Source organism: Bos taurus, chromosome 3 (genome assembly GCF_002263795.3).
Source record: "Bos taurus isolate L1 Dominette 01449 registration number 42190680 breed Hereford chromosome 3, ARS-UCD2.0, whole genome shotgun sequence".
NCBI classification, from domain to species: Eukaryota; Metazoa; Chordata; class Mammalia; order Artiodactyla; family Bovidae; genus Bos; species Bos taurus.
This window is the reverse complement of record NC_037330.1, coordinates 15,156,797-15,177,544: the sequence shown is the minus strand read 5'-3', so window position 1 is coordinate 15,177,544 and position 20,748 is coordinate 15,156,797. Positions and strand designations below refer to the sequence as shown.

The 20,748-nt window shown below is 36.9% G+C and overlaps 1 protein-coding gene across 10 annotated transcripts in view; it reads right to left on the bottom strand.

Moving 5' to 3' along the window:
* Nucleotides 1-20,748, bottom strand: part of ASH1L (ASH1 like histone lysine methyltransferase) — a 208,014-nt gene that overhangs the window by 120,891 nt on the left and 66,375 nt on the right. For all 10 annotated transcript variants that reach the window (XM_010802923.4, XM_024989639.2, XM_015462302.3 and 7 more), the window contains one exon: nucleotides 4,543-4,644. In XM_010802923.4, coding sequence (XP_010801225.1) covers nucleotides 4,543-4,644 — 102 coding nt within the window. The remainder of the gene's footprint in view (nucleotides 1-4,542; nucleotides 4,645-20,748) is intronic.

Here is a 20,748-nt window from a genome sequence, read left to right as displayed (position 1 = left end):
ATCTGATGGAAACCTCTGTCTGCTAGAGTCCTAGGCTTTGTGCTTTGTCTCTTATCAACTGAATGTGTTCCAATAAGCAGGCTCAATATCACTAGGACTCAAGCAGGTGTCAAAGACCTCTAATGCTATTTGTTTTTGTTGAATCAAGCTTTCTGGACATTTCTGGTTTTCTATTTACTTATTTCAAAATTCAGCAAGGTATTAAGAAATGTTTCCCACATTGTATTTAGTTTCAGGCATCAAGAAGATTGTTTACTCTGCACATCTAATCTACCACACTGGTGGAAATAAAGAGCTCTAATTTATTTCAGTGTAACCTGAATTCTAATAGTCTCCTTTCCTCACCTAAAGCCTCCAAACTGCTCTAACTTTACATCTGTTTTTCAAAAAATCCTTTCCCCAATCATTTTACACTTTCTGTCTACACCTTTCTTGACTTCCGTATAACATCTGACATTAAGAGGCTTCTATGACATGTACTCTTTACTTTTTATATTAAAAAAACTATTTAAAATTTTATGGCATTCACTGACATCTTTTAATCTACTTTCTTCTCAAATCTAACGTATCTTAAACCTCCAACTCTGTCATCTTTTCAAATTACACTTTCTCTCTGGGCAACCTCATTCACTGCCAGATTCAAGTTTATATACACACTGCTAGATCCGTATCTCTACCACAGGCATCATAAACTATAAACCACACCTTCCAAATGGCTAACATTTCTATCTCAATAACCCAAAGACAGTTTAATATATCCAAACCTAAAGCCATTATCTGCTGTCTCTACACATTTCTCAAGCAACAGTCCATTCTCCATACTGTAATGTTATGCATTTTTCTAAAATGCACATGTGGCACATTATATTATTATTCATAAATATCTGCTTGCTCCTCCCTTGGTAGGATTATACTTCCCATACTTCTTTGACATAAGACTTAATCATGTGACTTGCTTTGGCACTAAAATGTGAGAAGTAATGTATATTACCTCTGGACAGAACTTTTAAGAGCTATTTAGTGCATCACTATGGTCCTTCACTCTTTTTCATAAGACAAGTAACATTCCAGACAGATAGAAGCTGCTCCATCAGACTCGATACTAGAGAGAAGATAACATGGAGCAGAACCATCATGGTCAAACAGCATGAACAAAAAATGTCTTTGTTGTTTTAAGTCACTGAAATTCTGGGATTTTTTTTTTTTAGCACTGCAAAAGTTAGCTTATTCTGGTTGATATGATACATCAAATACTTTTCCTTGTTCAAAATCCTTTGATAGCTCCCAACTGCATCTATAATAAAATCTCAATTCTGTCAAATAAGAAAATACACCGTATCTAATAAAATCCATTATTACTTTCTCAACTTCATGTCCTTGTCCCACTCGTCTACTCAAATTATAGTAGCATATAGGTCACATTTTCAGTATGTCAGTGGTTAGTAGTTGAGTGCCTCTGTGTGTCATAACATTTTGTATACCGGCCTGTTATAAAATTTAACTTTTTAATTGGTGAATACGTCTGAATCCTTGAGGGCAGGAACCTTATTTTATTCATGCTTGTATCCCCAGTGCTCTGTACATATAGTAACCCTAAATAAGTATTATTTACTAAAATAAAACATTTTGGTGATTTTCTTCATAGGTGTGTCTCTTATTGAAATCTAACTCATTTTTTTCTTTGGGAGTTGGCAAACCTCTTCTTTAAAAAGATAGTAAATATTTTAAGACTTTTGAGGACACATACAATTTCTTGCACATATTATACTTTTTTTTTTCCCTTTAAGAAAATAAAAAAAATCCTTTAAAAATGTAAAATCAATTCTTAGCTTGAAGACTGAACAATAAAGATGCTTTGGACAACACTTAGTCTATAGGCTGTGGTTTGCTGAACCCTGATCTAGGCTGATACCATCAAAAGTAGTCACGCATTGTGAAAGAGTTTAAAAGTCTCCCCAAAGTAGTATAAACCACAAAGTACTATGAGACAAAATTATCATTGCTATTTCAACTCCACTGTATCTTTGGCACTATGGTACTAATAAAAATTTCAAATATGGTGAAGATAATAATCAAATAAAAATTAAATACCATATTGATATAATTTGACAGTGAGGCCTTATGCTGATGAAGAAATTAAATTTTCTGATGTTGGCACTAGTGGTAAAGAATTCGCCTGCCAGTGCAGGAGACAGAGGAGATGCAGGTTCAATCCCTGGGTTGGGAAGATCCCTGGAGAAGGAAATGGCAACCCACTCCAGTATTCCTCCCTGGAGAGTCCCATGGACAGAAAAGCCTGGCGGGCTACAGTCCACAGGGTCATAAAGAGTTGGACACGACCATACACCACAATCAAAGGTCATTAAATGATCTGCTAAGCAAAACCACATGGACAGAAAGCTAAGAAATAATATGTCACTTCCTTGCTAAAACTTTCAAAGGCTTCTAAGTGTTATCAATAAGACTCTACATGACTGGTCCTCACATACCTTTCCAGCTTCATATTCAGTTGCTGTCTTTACTCCAACCACACTGGCTCCTTAATTTTTTAAAGTTACTGCTCTCCGCTTTACATATATCACTCCCATTGCTGGGAATGAAACTATCACTCCCCATTTTGCCTGATAATACTGATAAATTAAAAATGATTTCCTACTAACAGAGATGCAAATTTAGAGAATGGACTTGTGGACAGAGCGGGTGACAGAAAGTGGGACAAATTGAGAGAGTAGCATTGATGTATATATACTACCATGCGTAAAATCGTGGGAAGCTGCTGTATAGCACAGGGAGCTCAGCATGGTGCTCGAGATGACCTAAAGGGGTGGGATGGGGGATGGGTAGGAGGGAAGCTCAAGAGAGAGGGGATACGTGTATACTTACAGTTGATTCATGTCATTGTACAGCAGAAACTAACACAACATAGTAAGGCAATTATCCTCTGACTTATAAATTAATTAAAAAAAAAACTCCATCATTTCCTACTCTCCAATCCTCTAAAAAGGTAGAAGACAATTATCATTCTCTATTTTTTTTTTTTTTGGTAAACACACATACTATCAGTAAGAAGAAAACTGAGAGCACAATCTGTATATTGTATAAAGTATACAGATATGTTATACTGTATGAAGAGGTTAGTGTAGTGTTAGTTGCTCAGTCATGTCCGACTCTCTGAGATCCCACAGACTATAGCCTGCCAGGCCCCTCTGTCTGTGGAATTCTCCAGTCAAGAATACTGGAATGGGCTGCCATGCCCTTCTCCAGGGGATCTTCCTAACCCAGGGACTAAACTCAGGTCTCCCACATTACAGGCAGATTCTTCACTGTCTGAGCCACTAGTGAAGCCCCATGAAGAGGTTATATATATTAAAATACATAAATGACAACTTTTAACAGTTGATTTGAAATAAACATTAATAGAGGTTCTTCTTACAACCTCAAATTGTTTCACAAATCTCAAAGATTTATAAATGCTACTGGAAACTATCACTGTACTAGACAACTTTATATATATCTAAGTCTTTATTAGATAGCTCCAATCTACAGTCCCCATTATATTACATACCCCATTATCTCAATTCAACTTTCAAAATCTCTATTTTTGTGTCTGCCTATCTTTGTAACTATTCATTTTGAATTATCCCTTTAAACTACATCAAAATCACTATACCTCTACAAACTTTCAGTTATAAGATAAATACTAAGGATGCAATATACAACATAAGTAAAATTAGCACTGCTGTATGTTATATATTAAAGTTGTTAAGAGAGTAAATCCTAAGAGTTATCATCACAAGGAAAAAATGTGTCTCTTATTTTGTATCTGTATGAGATGATGGATGTTCACTAAACTTATTGTGGTGACTCTTTCATGATATAAGTAAGTAAAATCATTAGGCTGTACACTTTATACAGAGCATATTATATCTCAATAAAACTGGAAGAAAAAAATAAAATCACTGTATCTCATGGAGTAGGCTTAATTGGTCATAAAAGGGGTAAAAGGGGACTACTGTTTTATTGTTTCAATGTGTGGGTGCTAAGTCGCTCAGCTGTATCTGACTCTTTGTGGTCCCATGGACTAGCCAGACAGGCTAATTTTTTAAACTTAGGCAAGAATACTGGACTGGGTAGCCATTCCCTTCTCAAAGGGATCTTCCCAACCAAGGGATCGAACACGGGTCTCCTGCATTTGCAGGCGGATTCTTTACCATCTGAGCCACCAAAGAAGCCCTGTTTTTTCAATATACATTATTATTCTCATACTGCAGGACCATTTACTTGTTTTTTCTATAGTATTATACTCCAAGGCAATTTAAATTGTAGTCTATAGTGTAAATCTATTGTAAGGGAGTTCCCTGGTGGTCTAGCGGTTATGATTTGGCTTAGAGGTTCAATCCCTGGTCAGGAAACTGAGATCTCCCAAGCTACACAGCAAGGCGAGGCCAAAAAAGGAAAAAAATATATATATATTTTCCAAATCTGTTTACAAGTAACAGATGGGAAATTATCTTAAGAGTCTATTAAAACAATAGCCCTTACCTGTTGAAGAAGTACTCTCAGATGAAGACCTCTTTCGTGCAGGGCTACAGTTTGTGCTCTCTGATGGTCGCTGGGAAGACTTATCTGAGGCTGGCTGGGAACCTGGAGAGACAGGAAAAGACAGAAATCATAGGAAAATCCAAGTCCAGAAATAATGTGAAACCATTCTGTGTTAGAACTGTAATATTTTAGCTGTTGCCACTGCAATTCTCTGTAATAATACGACTTTAAAGCTGACAGTAAGAGTACATTACTTGAAGGAGAAATCACACTGGATGTTGTGCACAGAATTTCACAGGTCTCATATACATAATTTACATTAACAGAGGAAAAACTAGTTATAGTGGAAGGATGAAAAAATATATAATTTAGTTTTTATGTATTACCACTATCAAACATATTATTACGATATCTATTGATAAAAATCACTAGCAATAATCTGATCAACTCTGTTCCTGATTATTGATTCAAATTCATCATATAAACTGACAAAACTACAATGCAATTAATTAGGAACAACTGATGCGAGAAAAGCAGGTCCAACCTGAGCATTTTACTTAATAGAATCAGAGATGAAAATTAAAAGCTGAACCTCAAATCCACACACGCCACATAATCCAGAGAGATCATTCAGAGGGAATTTGTGATTATCTATGCAACAGACTAAACCTCCTTTATTACTTACACTTAAGGTCCCTTGGTTATACACATAAAAGTTCATGAAGATAAAGAAACTCCATTTCCTTCAAAGAAAAAAAGGCTCATACTCTTCCCAAAAACCTCAAATAAATGCAGCATAATTTACAAAACTCTTACTCAAGAGAAAGTATGTCATTCAGGAAAGATTATTTTCCTGAGTAAAATATACTTGGTTCTGATACTGGACTTCTTATACCCTGAAAAAGCCACTTGTTGAGAATACATATTGAGCAACTATTTGTCAAAAAACTAGTAGCGGTCTGAAATGTTCACTTTTAACTTGAAAAAACAAAGTCTTACACATAACTGGAGGCTCGAAAGGTACAAGAAATTAAATATCTGAAGATGAGATTTTTTTTTAAAGATCTGTTTCTAAATCAGAGTTAACTCCTTACTGAAATGACTAAATGACTGACTGACAAACAGGACAACTTGAAAATAGAAGAATTCACTGGAGCTAAGTTTCTAATATTTCTGTTTCTGGAAGAAAAATAGTAAACCATGAACTTTGTTTTAATCACTCAGTGTCTTAAATCACATCACTATAAATATTCTTTCAAGCAGGCTTTTTTAGCATTGCTCTGGTGAGATATAAGATTATGTGTTGCCATTCAAGAATAACAAGTTACATTTGGGGGAAATTGATGTTACGATAGAATATCCCATTTTGGAAACACAGTGATGACTACTGTAAGCTATAATTAAGGAGCAAGACTATTTATTGTTGAATCTTAAAAACAGATACAAAGGGATTTTTAAAAACCAACAATACAATAAATCCCGCTACAATGTGGTTCAGATAAGATTTCCATTAAAGAGCTAAACTATCACAATAAAATATCTAAGAAGTAAAAGCCCAGGCATCAGTGAAGACATAAGTTTAAGCATTAATACTGAAAAATTCCTATGCTGGACAGGACAGATATATTTCCTACTCAGACACATAGCCAAGACAGAAGACAACAGTGGCCAAGAAGCTTGAGACATCACTGAACTCTCTTTATCATTATTCTCCTGATGAATGGGCAATCTTAGATTAAGCACTAGGGAAAGAAGGGATTGGAGAGCACTTTTTATCAAGTCTTCTCTCTGTTATAAACTTACATTTATTGAGTATAGTTTATATGTTTGGCACTATGCTAGACGTTGTGGAGGTGGGTGAGGGAGAGAGAGTAAAAACAGTGTAATAGTTTCTGCCCTCAAGGAGCTTATTTAGGGTCTGGTATGTTATCATGTATTACACTTCAGGTGGCATTTGAGCCATCCATTCTTGAGCTCCATCTTCAGTTTCTAGGCTATTTGGCCACGTTTCCCAAATTTCTTGGTCATCTTCAAGAAAGTCTTGATGAAGGCTTCAACTATACCTTTGATCATCAGGATATCCTGAGAATCACCCTGCCTGGCCTCACCCACCTCAGGGTAAAAGAGGGTACAGGCACTTTCTTCAAAGCTCCTTCTTTTGGTGGCATCTGGAGCTGCAGAGGAGGCAGTGGGAGGTGGAATGGGGGTCAGATCCCCGGAGACCGTTATTGGCAGCTTTGTACAGCAATTCCTGAGAAACTGAAACAATTGAGAGAGAGATGGCTTAGCTCACTTAGCTTCGGAGCCATTTTTCATTTCCTGAAAGTAATGGAGGCCAGCAGCCTATTCTTAGGATGTAATAGGAAACGAATAAAACTTCATTCAGGAAGATCCTCATTTTTTATTTTAAAAAGTCTGAATTCCCTGTTCATACACAGTAGAGCTGTTCTTCACAATTTTTCATATCTAAGGGGGAATAAAGTTGTATCCCTGAAGATACAGATCTCTAGGGCTTGATAATTAGCTGATCTAGACCTTTATTTCACTTAAAAACATTGCTTACAGGAGGAGTAAGAGGAGGAGGGTGAGGATACCTGAGGGAAAAAAACATTAACTAACGATGTAAAGCAATCAAGTTTAAGACTAGAAAATGATGATATAAACTTATACGAAAGAGCTAAATAACCTGTTAAAGACTTTCAAAAGCATGTTAAAACTGGCCTAATAACAGAAATCATAAAACATGTTCTCTAATACTACCAGAAACACAATGTTTTATAAGTGCCATTATGCAATTGGGTGGATAGGGGAGAACAAGACAATGCCCAGAGAATGAGTATGCTCATTTCAAGAGACCAACATACTTCCGCTTCAGAATGCAATGCAGAGTGGAGTGTAGCAGTGTTAAGCACATGAACTATAGAGCGCAGTATCCTGAGTTTGACTCCTGGCACTGCTATGAATTGAAAAATAAGTTCTAGGCAAGTAAACATACTGGAATGTGCACTTAATAAAGCATTTTTAACTGACATGGTTGTTTTGAGTTCCAAAATGACATAATGTAAAAAACTCAGAAGGCTTTGACAGATTTTTTTTTTTTGACATTTGTTTTTTTATTTATTTTTATTTTATTTTTTAACTTTACAATAACAGATGTTATATTAATTGGCTCCTTAGATTTATCATAGAACTTTTAGACTCTAAATACTTAATAATGTCATTGATATGCATAGACAAACACTCAATATTAAAATTAAAGAGGGACAGAGCCTTGCATCCAATTAGGAACCAGAACTATTCGAGAATGTCAAGCATCTATCTTAAACATAAAGAAGTACTAGTAAAATAAGTACTTCTAATTAAGAAGTACTATTAAGATAGGTAACTCCAGGGCTGGTAGGTAATCATAAGGTTGGAAAAAGCTCCTTTGAAGTGTATCTCCTAATTCACTGACTCTTCATCACAGCTTCTCCAGGTTTGGGATTATATCAATAAAATACGATGTACTCAAAGGATGAGTCAGAACCAGAAAGTGTTTGGTTCTCTGTTCAGCTCTGTACCAGTGGAGAAAGTAGTTTTCTGCTTCTGTTGTTTAGCTCTTTGGTTCTTCTAAATCATGGCTGATTCCTTAAAGGAGTTATTGCCCTGTTATCATCTCCATCCTGTGATGAATATTTGTTCATGTGTCATCAGTGGTCATTTTATGATGAGATGAGATTGGGCACATTCAGGGTGGTATGGCCGTACCATCAGCGGTCATTTTAGATCTGCCTGGAGGGATAAGTGAAGACTCTCCACTCCTCACAAGACAGGAGGTATGTTTGTATTCCAATTCATGAAAATCTGATACTTCCTCAAAGAATACACATGGGGAACACATATACTTCTAAATATCGGAGAATTCTCATGGAAATGAGTTCTCATTTTTCATTACTTCAGAAGCAGAGAATATTAATGGGAACTCCTCAATTCACTATTTGGTAGAAACCCTACTGAGTGTCTCATCACTCAGATAACAGCTTCAGAAATATATTTAGGAATTCTATACATATAAATGAAGGAAAGAGAAATTAAAGATAAATCACAAAAGTAGTATGTAAATAGAACTGGAATTTAACATAAATGTAAGGTAAAAACTACAAGTAAATTATTTTCCTTCATTGAGACATTCATGTAAAAAAGAAGGTGGACTACTAACTAAGGAGGGAAACTGAAGAGAGACAATACTATTAATTGGGATAATAATAAGAAATTAAGAATTAAAAAAACCCTTGGAAATGTGAGGGAGCCTTGCAAGTGGTTTTGACTGTGGAATCTCTGGGTTTTTATCTGACCATTATTGGATGAACTTTTAAAGACAGAGACAGGTTTGGGGGAAACATCTGTGCCAAATTAGACAAAAAAGGAAAAGAGATGGTACTTTTATAGCAAAGTCATAAGATGAAACCATGGATAAGAATGTTGAAACTTAAGAAAGCAAAAAGAACATACCTACATTTAAAAGGGATTAAGAACCTGGAAATCTTTATATTATACACAAAAACATGCGGAAACCAAAAAGCTGTTCTCAAGTTGACTGGTCACAAGAGATCTTGACTGATGTCTACAGAGGACAAACTGAAACAAATCTAAGATAAAAAAGAAATACCTACATTTACAGATGCCTGGGTGTGAGGACAGAGTCATACAGACAAAGATATCTGCATAAATAGAAAAAATTCCTACTGGTAACAGTGTGCAGGAGAGGTGGAAGGCATCACAGAACACTGGAATAAAGTGTCAATGTAATTACTTCACTGAAGCCTTGAGTGTCCTAGGCTAAAAACCAAGGAACTTCCAAATGTAAGCTGGCAAAAGAACACAGTGAATGAAACTGACAGCTGGTTGGATAAAACAGGCATTTCTTTAGTCTAAATCTACTATTAAAACTTTAACAACAACACAGTATGAGTTTTGGTTATACTCTGCTGAGAGTTCAGCACTATAATCCCCAGTAACTAGGGGATGGTTTAAATGAGCTGTTTCGGGTTTCTAATGCTATACGTATCTTTGGGTCAACTATGGAAAAACAGATTAACCACGCTAGACTCGGACACTGTGCAGTAATCAGTTCATAGATACTATAAATTTATTTTTAAATAACACATTTAAAAGTAATTTCTAAAATTTAAATTGCTCCTTCCCACCAAAACTTAAGCATGTCCCCAAATTCTAAGAAATTCCTCTTCTTCTATTATTTATAAGTCAAGACTACTGGTTATGTTTGTTAAATGGGACTGAATCAAAACTGGTTATAACTAAAATGGATGCCATAGGAGAAGAATATGAACATAAAATATCAACGATGTGGAAATCTCTGATCAAGTCTTCTTGTTTCCAGATTCAAGTTGTGAATCCTTTGCTATGGTTCACAGACCATAAGAATCCCGGAAGCTTCTTCTGAATGAGCTGAATGCTGAGATAAAAACTGGTTCCACAATAAAAACAGCTGTTTCCAATTGTGGGAAATTTATTTACTGAAAGCAATGCATTTCATCTGACTCACCAATTAAACGCAGTACAAGAATGATTCAGAGTCTGTGCTGGTGGATTTTTATGCTAAAAAGTCCATGTTTTTCTCCCTCCAATTAGGTTATTTCTCAGTGCCCAAATCAGATAATTCACTGAAATGGAATTCCTCTGGAAATTCCCAGAACTGTACTAATCACCACAATAAATTTTCTGATTTCATTGCCACATGTTCACACTTCACTTATGAGTGTATCTTATATATCACCCCAGAGAAATTGTCAGAAATCAGAAAATTCTGATCAACGTCACATTCAGTTAAAAAGAAAATAAGACTCAATATACTGTGCTTCAACCATTATGCTTCTACTATAGTAAATAAGCTTTTTCCAAACAAAAAGATTTGAAAAGACCCTGATGTTGGGAAGGATTGAAGGCAGGAGGAGAAGGGGACAACAGAGGATGAGATGGTTAGATGGCATCACCGACTCAATGGACACGAGTTTGAGTAAACTCCAAGAGTCGGTGATGGACAGGGAGGCCTGGCGTGCTATGGTTCATGGGGTCACAGAGTCGGACACGACTGAGTGAACTGAACTGAACTGAATAGGTTGCAGGTTCTAGCACGGGAAGTTAGCTATGAATTGAAAATGCTGAAAACCATTGATTGTGTCTGACACTCCAGTCAGAAACTTCCTCACCAGTCCTATTTCATGTCTACTTAACAAAGATACTTAAATAAACAGAATTAGTTATCAAGAACTGGGTGAAACCAGAAACCTGGCCACATTTAAGAGTATAACTTTACTACAAGTTTATTTGCATCAAGCTGATTTTAGACTTTTAATATATAACAGTGTATTAATAGAACAGTATGAAAATTAAAAAATAAGCTATCATTTATAAAACAACTAGTTTTCTTTTCAAAGCTTTCTGAGATATGTTTAGTTCAAAACTGCTGAAGTGATTAAATCTGTTTGATTCCCTACAATGAAAACAAGGAGAGAAAGGTTAAATGCCTTGTTCTAGACTGTGTATCTATCATTTCTGCCTGTGCCCTGATCTGATTTATTCAACATAAATGATCAAATATGCCTGTTTTATTTTAACTAACCCTTATGATAAATCTACTCAACACAAATAGTAAAGAATATTTTTTATTTTTGCCTTAATCAGTTAGAGATTGGTTTCATTTGACAATCAGTACTTAAAAAAAAAACACTAAACTGATTGTTTGGAATAAATTTAAGCTTACAGAAAAGTTATAAAGTCAGTTATCATATGTCTTTTACACTCAACTTTCCTTAATGTTTTACTTAACTATGGCATATTTGTTAAAACTATGAAATTGACATTGGCATAATTTTTCCACTCATGTTCTTTTCATGTTCCAGATTTTAATCTGGATATCACTGTATTTAGTATCAAGTCTCCTTAATTTTCTCTGATCTGTGACGGCTGCCTCAATCTTTCCTTGTTTTTCCAGGTCTTTGATATTCTTCAGAAGTACTGGCCAAGTATTTTGTACAAGGTCCTCCACTCCTGCCCCTGCTCCTGTTTTTTTGAAGTTTTCGTATGTTTACACTGGGATTAAGGGTTTTTGTACAGAGTAACACAGAAATGAAGTTCCCTTCTATCACATTATATCAGAGGATACATATTACCATCATGATTTATCATTGATGAAATTACACTTTCACTCGGTTTAAAGTGCTCTCTGCTAGGGGTCTTCACTGTAAAGTTACTACTTTCCCCTTTCCATAATCTGTTCTTGGGAATTAAGTCACTAAATTCAGTCCATATTCAGGAGTTAATTTTCACCTTCTTGAGGGAATAGTCTACATACATTATTTGGAATACTTCTGTAATGATGATCCACTCCAGTATTCTTGCTTGGAAAATCCCATGTACAGAGGAGCTTGGATGGGCTACAGTCCCTGGGGTCCCAAAGAGTCGGACACGACTGAGCAAATTCACTTTCACCTTCTATTTATTTACTTAATCATTTGTATCAGCACAGACTCATGAACATTTACCTTAATCTTAGGTTATAATTGCATAATGTCATTATTTAGTTGCTTAAACTGTTCCAGCTTTGGGCACTGGACAGCTGTTTCAGGATAATAATGTCCCAAAGCTAACTGACCATTTCGGAATACATGGTAGATAGTTTTTGGACATTTTAACAGGAAAGCAATTTATGTATAATGAATCTATCTCCAAGTTATGTATGGAAAAATTATCAACTGACGACTGAGAAGATCAATTTAATATAACATGCAGTTTAGTTATGCTCTTTTTATACTTTAAGAAGGAAAACTATTTGACAGAGACAATTTCAGATCGAGAAGATGCAGTTATTTCCTTCAGAGAATACAAAATTATAAGGAAAGAGTAAATAATAAACCAATCAGGATTGCTACAATGTTTAAAGCTATAAGAATTTTAACTGCCCACATTTCCCTATTATTTCCCATTCATTCCTTAACCTCCAGAAATCTAACAATTGCCACTATGGAAATTGCTCTTAGATTACAGAAGATAATCTGCTAAAGCAAACTGTCTTTCAGTCTTTATCTAAATGATCAGCATCTGACACTCCTGAGTACAAAACTCCCTTAGGAAACCCAGCGTGTTCACCCTAAACATTATCATTCCTGCTCTTAATTCCTTTAAACAACCACTGATCTAAAACTTTACCTTCAGGTTTGATTTCTCTTTTGAGCTACAGATTCGTATATCCACTAAACAGCATGAAAGTCAAATCCATTTTCCATCTCCAGTCTCCTTTTGCATACCACCTTTTATTTAATTAGGCTTCCCTGGTGGCTCAGATGGTAAGGAATCTGCCTGTAACACAGGAAACCCAGGGGATACCCAGAAGATCCCCTGGAGAAGGGAATGGCTACCCACTCTAGTATTCTTGCCTGGAGAATTCCATGGACAGAAGAGCCTGGACAGCTACAGTCCATGGGGTGGCAGAGTCGGACATAACTGAACAACTAATATTTTCTTTTAATCACATCACCATTCAACCAACTGCCTGAGAGAGGTATCTTAGAGACATTCTAAAATCTTCCCTCTTTCTTTTCTTTACGACTTTTAAAAATCTATTTCTGGACTTCCCTGGTGGTCCAGTGGTTGGAAATTCACCTGCCGATGCAGGGGACATGGATTTGATCCCTGGCTGGGGAGTATTCCACATGCTGAGGGCAACTAAGTTCACGCAGCACAACTACAGAGCCTGTGCTCTAGAGCCCATGCTCCACAATGAGAAGCCACCGCAATGAGAAGCCAGCATACCACAACCAGAGAGTAGCTCTTGCTCGCCACTAGAGAAAGCCCACATGCAGGAACAAAGACCCAGTCAAGTCAATAACAAACAAACAAAATTACAAAAATAAAATCTATTTCTTCTGAATATTGTTTTCTCTATCACTTCCTTAGTTCAGGGCCCCATAATATTTCACTGAGACAATATCCAAACTGGTCTACCTGATCTTTCTCTAATCCATCTATCAAAGTGCTATCCATATGATCTTAGCAAATCATTCTACTTTAAAACCCTTAATTTCCCACTGTCTATAAGGTAAACTCCAAACTCTGTGGTATCTTACATAAACAAGAGGCTCTATGTTCCCCATCTATCTTTCCAAACACATTTCCTGGTCCCATATCAGACTATTTACAGTTACCTAAGTACAGTATCATGTCTCCAAAATCCTCCAAAGCTTACTTCTCTATGAAAAATAGTCTTTACCCTTTATTCTTTGCACAATAAACTCAAAATATCTTCCTGGTTCCTTTTAAGTGAGTCCTTCTCTGCTCCCTAAAATATGCTGCGAGTACCTCAACTTTAGGAGTTATCAATTACTATTTGTATACATGTTCATATACTCCAATGAACTATAAATTCTCTGAAGGCAGATATTACATCTTATTCCTTTTGTTTGCATTCCTTGTATCTGGCAAACAATAGAGACAAAATAACTGCTGAATGGACAGCTATCATAATAGTTAAGATTAAAAAACCAAGTTCTTAAGCTTTGCCTAAATAAAACAAATTCTGACTTTCAGTGATCAAATTAGAAGATATGCCACGATTTAGCACTTTTTCCTTATTATTTTCATTAACTGAAAATCTTTTTCTCAGCTGGTCTTCTGTGAATAGGTAAGCCAATTTTCATGTCTGTTAAGACTTTCATGTCTGTCAAAGCTGTAAGAATTTTAACTGCCCACATTTCCCTATTATTTCCTATTCATTCTTTAACCTCCTGGGAAAAAAAAAAACCCTGTTAGTAAATCAAGACACATTTCTACCCACTTAACTAAAGAGTACTGTGAAGAAGAGAGATTCCAAGGTACAGATCAATTAACAAAAGAATTTAAATTAGACTTGTGATAGAATAAAGAATACATGTGATCTCTGCCTCTGACTCCTGGCACATAACTTCAAAAAAAAATCTTGGAATTTCCTGATAGTAGTGTCTTTGCTATGTCTAAGAGGTGGCTTAAGGTGAACCCTAAGATTCCTTCAGGATGGAGGCTGGTCATTAGAGACCAACCACAAGATTAGACAGTTGCAACTTTGGGTGAGCCCAACCTGCAGAGGATGGAGATGGATTAGAGACTGAGTGCAAACACGTGGCCAATGATTTAATCAAGCATGCCTATACAATGAAACCCCAATCAAAATTCTGAACCCAGAGGCCTTGTGAAGCTTCTTGGTTGGCGAACATAGTGATCTACTGAATGACACACCCATATTCCAGAAAGAGGGCATAGGAACTCTTTGTCCCTTTCTCCACACCAGCTATTGCCCTATTCATCTCTTCAATTTCTGATCTGTATCCTTTATAATAAAACTGCAACTGTAATTACAGTGGTTTCAGTGAGTTCTGTGAGCCATTCCACCAAATTATCAAAACTGAGGGCTTAGGACTTTCCTGGTGGTCCAGTGGTTAAGAATCTATCTGCCAATGCAGGGGACAAAGGTTTGATTCCAGATCCAGGCAGATCCCACATGCCATGGAGTAGCTAAGCCCCTGTGCTACAACCACTGAAGCCTAAGCACTCTAGAGCCCGGGAGATGCAACGAGAGAAGCCACTGCAATGAAAAGCCTGCAGACTGCAACTAGAGAGTAGCCCCCAATCACTGCAACTAGAGAAAGCCCACGTGCAGTAATGAAGACACAATGTAGCCAAAAATAAAATAAATAACCCATTTCAGGTTTTTTTTTTTTTTTTTTTTTTTAATGAAGGGTTGTGGTAAGACCTAAACTGTGGCAGGTTGGACAGAAGTGTGGGTGGACTGGCGACACTGAAACTTGCAGCTGGCATCTTAAGCGGGGGCAGTCTTAAAAAAAAAATCTTTGCTCTTAAATTGTAAGGTCTTCTCTAACTCAAGGTGATTAGTATCAGAACTGATCTAAATTAGAGGAAACCCAGTTGGTGACAGAGAATTGATCAGAACAGGAACTTCAGTTCAGTTGCTCAGTCATGTCCAACTCTTTGCGACCCCATGGACTGCAGCACGCCAGGCTTCCCTGTCCAGCACCAACTCCCGGAGCTTGCTCAAACTTATGTCCATCGAGTCAGTGGTGCTATTCAACCATCTCATCCTCTGTTGTCTCCTTCTCTTGCCTCCAATCTTTCCCAGCATCAGGGTTTTTTCCAAGGAGTCAGTTCTTCACATCAGGTGGCCAAAGTATTGGAGCTTCAGCATCAGTCCTTCCAAAGAATATTCAGGACTGATTTCCTTTAGGGTTGACTGGTTTGATTGCCCTGCAGTCCAAGGGACTCTCAAGAGTCTTCTCCAACACCACAGTTCAAAAGCATCAATTCTTTGGAGCTCAGCTTTCTTTACAGCCCAACTCTCACATCCATACATGACTACTGAAAAGACCATAGCTTTGACTAGATGGACCTTTGTTGACAAAGTAATGTCTCTGCTTTTTAATATGCTATCTAGGTTGGTCACAGCTTTTCTTTCTTCCAAGTAGCAAGTGTTTTTAAATTTCATGGCTGCAGTTGTCATCTGCAATGATTTTGGAGCCCAAAAATATAACAAAGTTTCTCACTGTTTCCCCATCTATTTGCCATGAAGTGATGAGACCAGATGCCATGATCTTAGTTTACTGAATGTTGAGTTTTAAGACAGCTTTTTCACTCTCCACAGAGGTCTTACTATGTTTCATTTTTTAAAGGAAAGAAATAAGACAGCTTCTTATTCATTAAGCAGGTATTTCTGCATATGTCAGATCTCCCTGCTATCTCAGTCCCTAAGGTCCCTGAAGCCAGATGTGGATCCATCCTTTCCACTCTAACCCCAATAAATGGCCTCTTGGGTGACTTTATTGTCCATGAAGGTGATATACTTGACACATTCAAGTCATTTCCCTTCACCTTCACCTCAATTTCCCCACTTGTTATAAGCTTCTTCTCACAACTCTTAAATTAGGGGCCACAGCTTTAATATTTCTTGGAGCCAGATAAACCACTTCAATAGTTAAACTGGGTCATATCTAACACACATCAGGAAACTGTGAAGACTGAGGCAAATGGAAGACTGCATGCCCCGACTAAAGACCTGGGGAGTGGAGAGGGGGTGCCATTATTGAGACCCAACCTTGACGTCATCCAGGAAATATGGATTAAGTGTTGTCAGATGTTCTGATTTCTTTTCAAAGGAAAGTAGAACTCTGAACAGTTATGTGAAATCTCCAGATTTTAAAATTTCAGCATTAAAAAAAAAAACTATAGAAATCACCATAATGGGTCATATACAAACCAAAGGTCGATGGTTTTTAACCACTACTTTAAATAATGAAATTGTTCAAAGCTACCCAAGGCTCTCTCTTTTTCTCACTCTGTATTCTCTGTAGGGAAATCTTTCTCTCATGATGACATGCAGATAAACAGATAAGCAGATTCATAGATATATAGTCTGTCTTGTTACAGTGCTTCTACAGTGTGAAACAGCTCCAGAATGACAAAGAAGTTGTGTGAGTACATACATGATTTTTCAAAGTACATTAATGTTTTGAAACACAAGATTAGCAGCTAAACGAAGACTACATGAACACAAACTAAATGCAGTAAACCGTTGAGCAATGTAGTTTTGTTCAGAATGCCCATGCATCCTTTTGGGAACAACTGGTCACAGATATTCCTACAAATGCTTACTGTGTGTTTCCCCCAATCTTAATGCAAAAGAAACAAATAAGAACAATAAACCAGAACCAACTATATCTGGCATCAATTTATATTTATGATATACACTGGGCTTCCACGGTGGCTCAGACCGTAAAGAATCTGTCTGCAATGTGGGAGACTTGGGTTCGATCCCTGGGTCAGGAAGATCCCTTGGAAGAGGGCATGGCAACCCACTCCAGTGTTCTTGCCTGGAGAATTCCATGGACAGAGGAGCCTGGTGGGCTACAATCCATGGGGTCACAAATAGTTGGACATGACTGAGTGACTAACATGTTAACTACATTGAGCAGCTTTAACCCTTCTTTATATCTGCTTCTATAAGGCTACTTTCATCTTTCTTAAAAGTCCTATGTTTACTGTAGTATTTCATTACTTATTGAACAATTTAACACATATTTTTACCTGCTGCTGGTATTTTCCAGAATTATTGCTTTTCTTGGTGCTCTGTTTACAGAGTTTAATAGGTTTTGAGAGTCTGTTCCTAACTGTATTGTTTCCAGACACTCTTTTACCTTTAGTGAATAATATCACCAAAGTTTTTCAAAACCTCAGAGTGAAATGCCCTTATCTCTAGCCCAAACATCTCTCTTGGGCTCCAGAACTACATACCCAAATGCCCACTCAGCATCACCATTTGAATTTTATAAAGGCATTTCAAGGTTTATAAATATTAAAAAGCAAACCTGTGCTCTCCCCAAATCCCTCCTCTTTCAGTCTACTCTATATCAGGACAATGCACGAACCTCTCAAACATTCATGAAGGAGTCTGCCAACACCCTTGTCTAAGTATCATTTTATGTAGGCTACTGCAATTGTCCACTGATTGGTTTCCCTGTAACTATTTTTACATTTACAATTCAATGTTCACGCAGAGCTAGAATGATCTTTAAAAATGCAAATCTAAAATCAAAACTTGTTTTTTTTGCTTTGGTTTTTATAAAATCAATATCTTTAACATACACTCTGGCTTTTTTCTTTCACAACTCTCTCACCATTCTGTTTTGTATTCCCTCTCCTACCACAATGAACCTTCTGACCTCTCCCCTACTTTTCCTAATGTCTAAGCTCCTTAACATTTTAAGATCTTCAAATGTGCTCTTCACCCAATCCTTAGCTTAAAAAGCTTGGTGGTTTCATATCCCTTAACAGTAAATTTTCATTCCTGGGCTATAACTAATTACTCCACCTAAAATAGGTACCCCCCTCCCCTTATTTACTCTAATGCTGTTACATTAATTGACAGCACTTAAATTAATCATGCCATTATTTGTGTGCTTACCACTCTACAGTTTGTCCTCTCTCACCAAGCTGAAAGTTAATGAGGCAAGGTATCAAGTCTTTACTCTCTACTACATAAGAGTGAGTGAAAGAATGCTAGATGTTTTGCAATTCAATAAATGAATGAATGAATGAATAGATGAATAAGGGGAAATTGTGTTCACCTAGATAACTGCTGTTCATCCTTCATTCAAGTAACAGTCTAGGGTCACTTTCTCAGGGAAGGCTTCCTGAGTTAGGCCCCCATTTCATACTTACAAAGAACCCATATATATGTATGTATGTATGTCTTTGTGTATATTTATAAACTGCTTGTCAAAATTTTTATGACATTTAATTTGTAGCTTTATTACCTATCTCCTCCAATATTAAGTTCAATGAGAACAATGAACCTGTGTGCCCTAATCTCTATTACATTACAACGGTCCACAAAGTAAAATGTGTGGCAAACAGCAGATATTCATTAACTGCTGTTGACTAATTTTTATCAAAAAATATGTTGAATGAACCTAGAGTTCGTGATTTTTTCCCCTCTTTATTACACTATTAAAAACTACAGCTTCTCTACCAAGATAGCTTCTATTTTTCAAAAGTTCACAAATAATTAAAATCAGGAACAAAAACTCTTTTCTTTGAGGGGTTTATCATTTCCTCTAATGCACAAGCTTTTAATCTTTTGGAGGAATATTAATTAACATCTGTGTGTTTACTCGGAGAAGGCGATGGCACCCCACTCCAGTACTCTTGCCTGGAAAATTCCATGGACGGAGGAGCCTGGTAGGCTGCAGTCCATGGGGTCGCGAAGAGTCAGGACTGAGCGGACTTCACTTTCACTTTTCACTTTCGTGAACTGGAGAAGGAAATGGCAACCCACTCCAGTGTTCTTGCCTGGAGAATCCCAGGGACGGGGGAGCCTGGTGGGCTGCCGTCCATGGGGTCACACAGAGTCGGACACAGCTGAAGTGACTTAGCAGCAGCAGCAGCAGCAGTGTGTTTACTATGTGCAGATCATTTTAATAAACACTATAATCACACTTACTTCTTCTAATAATAACCCAACTAATTCCATTTTATAGAAGAGATATTGAGGCTTAGAGGGTTTACCTGGAGAATCTGATCAAATGCATGGATTTTTTTCCTGAAAAATACACACAAGCATATATATACATAGGGCTTCCCTGGTGGCTCAGATGGTAAAGAACAGCCTGCAATGCAGGAGACCTGGGTTCAATCCCTGGGCTGGGAAGATCCCCTGGAGAAGGGAATGGCTATCCACTCCAGCATTCTTGCCCGGAGAATCCCACAGACAGAGGAGCCTGGTGGGCTACAGTCCATGGGGTTGCAAAGAGTAAGACATGCCTGAGCAACTAAGCACAGCACACACAGCAGCACATACACATAATTTTACTTACAACATCAGAGGTTTCATGAACTTTCTAGAGTTAATTTATCAGCTGGCAAATTTGAGATCTTTGATAAAGAACTCCTGACTTAGAGATATCGCTACATGAATAGGCAATGCTTCCTCTTTCTTGTTTTCTATATTCTTTTCAATTCTCAAGGCACTTTTTAGAAATTACAAATGCATTATCTAAATTTGCTTCATGTCATTTTATTCAACTAAAGCCACTTTTCTGAAGATACCTAAAGATACTCTGAAAAATGAAGTCCTGCTAAATATTGAGTTAAATTTTACAAAGTTGATTATTTTGTTTTCGGCCATACCGCATGGCTTGTTAGTTCCCCAACCAGGGATTGAACCTGGGTCCACAGCAGTGAAAGCATAGAGTCCTAACCACTGGATCCCAGGGAATGCCTGAAAAGTCACAGTTTTGAATGCTTAGATTTTTATTATGAGACGTACAGACTTAACAACATATTCTTCATATAACACAGAAACACTTATAATTGAATTAGCATATATTAAAAATCCTGCAAAGTTATTAACAGATAGCCACAACACTGTAAATCAATTATACTTAAAAAAAACCCCACAAAAACCAAATAACAGTATATATATTAAAAATCCTGCAAAGCTGTTAACAGAGAGCCACAACATTGTAAAGCCATATCTCCCTAAAGAAACTGTAATGGCCTTTTTGAGCAAGAAAGTAATTTTTCCTGATTTCCAAAAGTTGAGTATTATCTCATTTTGATAATGATCTCTCTTCTCAAAACTAAAAATTAACTCAAAGACATGCCTTA